This window comes from Pterocles gutturalis, unplaced genomic scaffold (genome assembly GCF_000699245.1).
Source record: "Pterocles gutturalis isolate BGI_N339 unplaced genomic scaffold, ASM69924v1 scaffold52763, whole genome shotgun sequence".
Classification (NCBI taxonomy): Eukaryota; Metazoa; Chordata; class Aves; order Pterocliformes; family Pteroclidae; genus Pterocles; species Pterocles gutturalis.
Window position 1 is genome coordinate 12296 of NW_010125091.1, and position 6489 is coordinate 18784.

General features: G+C 36.8%; 1 protein-coding gene across 1 annotated transcript in view; it reads right to left on the bottom strand.

Annotated features, from left to right (window-relative positions):
• The window catches only part of BMS1 (BMS1 ribosome biogenesis factor), a gene marked incomplete at its 3' end in the record, with an annotated part of 18323 nt that extends 12022 nt beyond the window's left edge, over positions 1-6301 (bottom strand). Inside the window, exons 1-6 of the mRNA XM_010078412.1 lie at positions 6126-6301; positions 5555-5745; positions 4344-4423; positions 2674-2862; positions 2023-2165; positions 605-726 (exon numbers count right to left, since the gene is read on the bottom strand). Of these exons, the coding sequence (XP_010076714.1) occupies positions 605-726; positions 2023-2165; positions 2674-2862; positions 4344-4423; positions 5555-5745; positions 6126-6301 (901 nt within the window). The remainder of the gene's footprint in view (positions 1-604; positions 727-2022; positions 2166-2673; positions 2863-4343; positions 4424-5554; positions 5746-6125) is intronic.
• Between the last annotated feature and the right edge of the window lie 188 nt (positions 6302-6489).

Genomic DNA, 6489 nt, shown 5'->3' on the forward strand with positions numbered 1-6489 from the left:
AACCCAAACATTGTAGCATTCAGTGATTCATCAACAGCGAGCTCTGTAACAAACATGAAATTCTTCTGCTTTACCACTGAACTTAGAGAAGTCCATCAGAATACTGTAAAGCTTTGGGTTTGTTTGCTTGTTTTTAAAAGAGAAAACTAGCAACTCACTTTTCTGAGTAGATCTGTAAATTTATTACTAAAATCTTCCTGAATTTAAGCTTTTAAATAATTAATTTAAAATATTAAATTTACTCAGTGAATATGAGAAATTTTAGATAAGGAAAATTTACTTTTCATTATTAGGGTTGATATGTTTTGCACTTCAAGCACCTTTTAAAGTGAAGCACCTTTGAAAAACTTCAGACACTGCCAATTTTGTGTTTAACACTGCAACAAATCTGCATAATTAAAAGCAAAACTATTTACAAGGATTTATTTTTACAAATGTGTATTATGAAAAATAATTTCCAAAACCATACGCATTTAGCAAGGTGAAAAATCTCTTTTCCAATGTACAGTCTAAAGATACAAATCACTCCACAGTAAAAACAGCAACAGCTATGCTGTTATTTACAGATCAGTACAAAAACAGTTTAAAGAATCTAATAAATTACCTGGCATATGAATTTGACTCTTGTTTGTTAGGTGTGCTCCTCTCAAGTATCCATAAAGTGATATCTTCCTGTCACACTTGGGATTGATTCGAACATCTTCTGGGTTTGTCAACTCTTCCATTCTACCCAAAATTAAAAAAAAAAAAACTTAGAACATCCAGCAGTCCTAATAGTAAATTTTGAAAAAAGGTAATTTAAGAAAAGAGAATTGCAGCATTACTGTTGCCACTGCGTGCAATGGCAATGATTACAAGAAAAAAATCCACAGAAAAAAAGACCTTTAAAAAATACTTTAAAATTGTATTTTAAAACTTCCATAAACATGTTCAACATTAGATTTCCAGAAGACTTATTGATATTTCACTAGACATGCACTGCGTTCTTAGCACATTTTAATTACTGTTTATATGCTTTCAACACACAAGTCTCCTTGAATCAATACTGCCATTAGAAGGAAAACAGAATAACCATTTTAAGACATCTGAGAGACACACTCCCTGCACCCACATAATACATTCTTTTCCCTAATAATGGCAGTGAGCAACACAAAAACTACCACAGGAAAAGGGAGAGGGTAAGATTGGCTGTTTTCAGGCAGATGAGGGGGTAACTCCTTCCAGAGAGAGCTCCTTTCTACACTGCACAAGGGAAGCAAAACAAACAGACAGACAAGGAGAAGGAAGGCACACATGTTCTGGCTGCAGACAGCTTGAACTGACCCAACAACCAAAATAATTGTAACAGCTATAGCAACCTAAAACAATGTTACTGAAAGACTACAATTTTTTTTCCCATTTTCCCTCTCTTTGCTTTGTGTATTTTGCAGCACTTTGCATGATGCCTATCTACTTCTTCAACAATTTTTTTCCTAAAGAATTAGAGCTTTCAAAGAGACGTGTTGAGGCACCTTGGATTCTTGTGGGAGTTTAGTCATAACTGTAAGCATTATGGCAATAAAATATGAAAGGTGAGGTAATTTCTCAGGTAGGCACAGCCACCATCAAGACTACTTTCACGTTCCAAAGACCCTGTGAATCAAATGTTATACGTGGAGATGGAGCAGAAGGGAAGTTCCAGGGAACTCAGAGGACTAATTCACTAGCTGTTGTCAAATTCCTGGAATGCTGTTTCTTTTCCACAGAAATGCAATACAATAATCAACAAGCAGGATTTTTTTTCCTGTTTTTCCAAACTAATTACAATATACTAAAGGCCTACCTACATAATCAAATGCAAGTGAAAACCCAATGGCTAAAGTTATACACACAAACCTGAAGAGTACACTTTCATTTCCACAAAGCCATCCAGGTAACACTAAATATCCATTCACACAGTGACTGGCCCTAATATTATAGTTTTTTTTAAACAGCAAGGTGCTATTTATGCTGAGATTGAAGAACAGAGAGAAAAGCACACACCTGTCTGCAAGAACATATGGGTGAGATGTTTGCCAAGTAAGAGGTCGGAATTTCATAACCGAGATAAAACGTCCCAAATTGTGAATTTCCTGTTTTTGGTATTCTCCATGAACCATCCCAGACAGATAAAACAGCTTAGCACCCTAAACACATTAAAAAGACACAAAAACATTAAACATCAATTTAATACCTCCAAAACTAAAAAAGGTAATACAATTCTAATTTGTAAATCATAATCAGAAAATGCAGGCTACAATTGGTTACAAAAGATCAAACTAACTAGTTTACTTCAACACAAAAATTGCCTCCTAAATCTTAGGGAAAAGCAATTCACATCTGGAAAACCTTGTACAAAGGCTAATCTGTCTCTGAGACCTACAAACACATTCTCCTCCCATTAGCACTTGCGCAACAGACCTTTTTACTAGTATCACATGTTCAGTAGCTAGTCACATCGGAATGGTGGAATAATTGGAATTACACAAGCATTTTAGCAAATAAAAGAAAGATTACATACACTGATACAACATCAACATTGTCCATTTATAGTATTACTTAAGATTTAAGAACATAATAAACACTTAATTATTGCCCCATTTTTAATTTAGCTTCCAGAATGCAGAATACATGGAAAAAAGAATGTTGACATACCGGATACACTTCAGTCCAGAATCTGTGCTTTAGCTTCTTTTTTGTCTTCTTTAATTGTTTGTTGTTCTTGAATGTATCCAGGTGGGTAAGAACTCCCATAATTTTGGGAAAGCCATGTACCTGACAAATGTTCAGGAATTCAAATGTTTCCATCTCAAATCCAAAGCTGGCATCAATTAGCATTAGAACCTGAAAACACAACATCAACATTTCACTGTAACAATACCACAGTGCCCACACGAGCTAATTTCAAAGACCACACCTTTAAAGTCATAAGCTTCTTGGGAACCAAAATCTTGCAAGAAGTTTTGTTCCTTATTTTCATATAACCTGAAAATCAACTCTGGCTTTTTAATTAAAGTATGGATCTTAGCTGCTTTAGAAGTTAGTGGGGCTTAAAAAATAAAATCTCTTCTTCCAGTTAATCAAATCGCCTTTACTTAGATTTGATTTGCTCATCATCTCCGAGAAACTATAGAAGAAAAAGGCTGCTCTATGAATGCAGTAACATACAGTATCAGAATAAGGTCCGCACAGGTGTTTACTTGGTGAATTTAAAATATGCAGAATTGAGTATCTTACAATATTTGCAGGAATGTGTGAGAAAATGAACAAAATTTTCATATCTGTGTCTCAAAGGCACTAATGCCTCTAAGGCAGAGTCTTTTGGTAAAATGAGACAAACTCACTTCACACATTGCAATTACTGTTACACACCACTAAAACACACAGACACAGGAAAACAGCACCCAACAGTCACACGAAAATTGAAGCAAAGTCGTATTAGGGCCTTAGCAATTAAGAACTTAAAACAAGGGAACTGATGACAGAGATTACAAGCAACTATGTAACCTCAGCCTCCTAACAATAAAACTGAACAGATCCTCAGCATCACCATGTGCATGCAGAATCTCAAACATCCGTCACAACTACCAACAGAAAATTTTTGTATTTTTAAATACATCTCCCTTCCTCAAGTAGAAAACAGGCAAGTAGAACAATATCTGGATTCGTGCATGCATGTGTTTAAATATTTAGATAAGGAACCCAAACCCTAATCAGCTATAAATAATACACTCCAAATCCACATGTAAAGTAAAATTCTAAATAGACAAATGGATTGTCCCCAGGATCACTTGACATAATCCACTGAACCAAAAGTTGCAAGAAAATTACAATGGTGACTACAGTCCACTGAAATCAATCATACACTACACAGCAATCTTCAAAAGAGACAGAGTGCATCAAATAAAACCAACTAGTAAACTAATACATATTTCTACTTTACACATTAGTTACAAACTTCTTGGCTAAAAGCTATTTTCAGATTTTACATGGTTTGACCAAATCCCTTGATGAGAAATCGCTTTATCACCTTGGCTTGTTATTAGAAGTTTACCAGTTACATTAGCAATGAAGTTCAGTTGCATTTCCCTTCTTCCACATCTTCCCCACCACTGCACACACACTTTATTTCCCCTCAGCCCCCAAGATAAGGAAAGTCCTAGCGGTTGTTCCAGAACACTATGTTTATGGTCGAGCTTAGTCCTGCTCTCTCTGAAACTAAAGACAGTTTTGCCTTCAATAGCAACAGGTAGAGAAATCAGATATTGGTGCAGTCCAGTATCTTCAATATAAATTATAGTAATCACATGCCATTGTTAACTTACCAAATCAGCAACTTTAGCCAGGTCAATCATTGTGTTAATGTCACATCCACATTCAATAATAGTTAGCCTGCGTTTTTTACCTGAAAACAGAATTAAGAATCAAAAACTGAGACAGAGGGATCAAACTAATTAGACCACTGTTTTATTTTCAGGTCACACTCCTGAAGTTCCTAAAGAGTATCTGGGACTCAAATCCTTGTCTAGCATATAGATCGTCCAACATGCACCACTGCAGAAACAGTTGTTTTCAAATGTTTATGATTTTGTTAAAATTTACCTTTTTGATTTAAAATTATCAGGTTGATTGCATGTTTCCAAAGGAGCTGTTCGGCCGTTTCCAAAAAGAAACTTTAAACAACTATAGCCAGCACACGTATCACGCTTTCCTTCTTCAGGTTATCAATTGCAAAATTCAGCCTTTGAGTCCCAGTAGACAAATAGGAAATGCAATTTAACATGCGAATTTTTGTTTCCATTTTTTCTTTCTCATATTTGTCAACTATTCCTTGCAAAAAGGAATTTCATGACAGTCTCTGAAGAGTATACCTGCACCAAACATACAGTTGCCTGCATCCAAGCAAGATCTCCCTTACAAACTGCCTTCTTGAGCTGCTATGGCTGTGCTCCACCTAGAACCTCACTGATCATCCTTGGTAATATTCAGGGAGAAGTATGAAGGGAACTAAGTCAAGTGGAAACTGCGACTGAAAACATAACAAAAAGGAAAAGGAACTGACCGGGGGTGAAGTGGAGAAACGTAACTCGAAATGGCTAAGCTAATTAATTCTTGGTTTAAGAAAGAAAGGGATGCAAAGACAGGATTATACAACAGGGAACCTGAAAGAATGGGAAACACATGTAGAGGTTAGGACGAAGCCAGAGAAAAACAGTTCAAAAGCGAAAACAGAACCCAATGAAAATGAAAACTTGCAAAAAGTTTGGGGAATGGAAGAAACTAGAAAAAGAAATCCATAAAAGAAAAAAACAAAACACAGAATTAGGATCCCAGCAGGGGGGGAAATAAGTTTAAAGGGACAAGTCCCCCAAAAGCCTACATCTCATTATTCTTTTACTAAGTATGCCTGAAAACACATCCAAATGATTTCTCCAAAATCACAAAATATGAGAACACGAACACATCCTACCACTAAAAGCAAGACAAATAAGGAGTGCAAAATAAGCATTTCCATTTCTTGTATCTTTGTTCTCACCTGAAACAATTGTAACAGGACCCCGGATTTCAACCAGTTTTTGCCTTGTGAAGTTCTTAATGAGACATTTTATTAAAGTGCTCTTCCCCACCTTGGGAGGGCCGACTACAACCACCACCACAGGAGGTGGCTCCAAAGGAGTACGGTCAACCACAGGAATGTGATGTTTTTTAGTCTTCAAATCCTGAGTTCTGAAGATAAATTTGTAGTAAATAAATAAAAGAACTTAAAAACAGGTAACATTTATTGTTTGAAAGTCTTCAGTATTTGCAAAAACTCAGACAGAAAAGTTCACCAAGAAACCAGATACTAATGTCTGTGTGGAACTCCCATCAAGTCTAAGGACCCACACACATTTTTTTCCCATGAAGACTAACACACCTGTACCACGTAACACACTGCTGACACACGCATAAACTACAACACAACCTGATGAATTATCAAAGCTATGTGAGCGCAGCAGTGAAAATTACACTATGGATATCTCTACACCAACTAACAAAGAAACCCCAGACAACACCTATCTATCCAGCCGACCTTTCATGCTCTATAACCAGTTCCCATTTCTTACCTATGGAAAGTTCTGGCCATCCGCACAGCGGACTGGACTGTAAAGGCTTTGGGGTTTCTCTTCCGCGCATTCTCCTCGTCACCTATTCCTAGGTCACTGAGATAACGTTTCCTTTTCTTCTCTGCCTTTGGCCCACTATGCTTTGCACGATGCTTCTTCTTCTCTTTTTCCTCCATTTTACTCTTTCAACAATTGCTTACACTCAATATGATGCAGATGGCTTCTATGTGATACTCCGCACAGCTGAAATAGGAAGAAAACGCTGTTAGCACACACAGTACACGCACACAGCATCGCTCTGAGAGCACAGCAGCACCGTGCAAACACTACTTCACTGAGAGAACAGCTCCTTTACAGCTTGCCT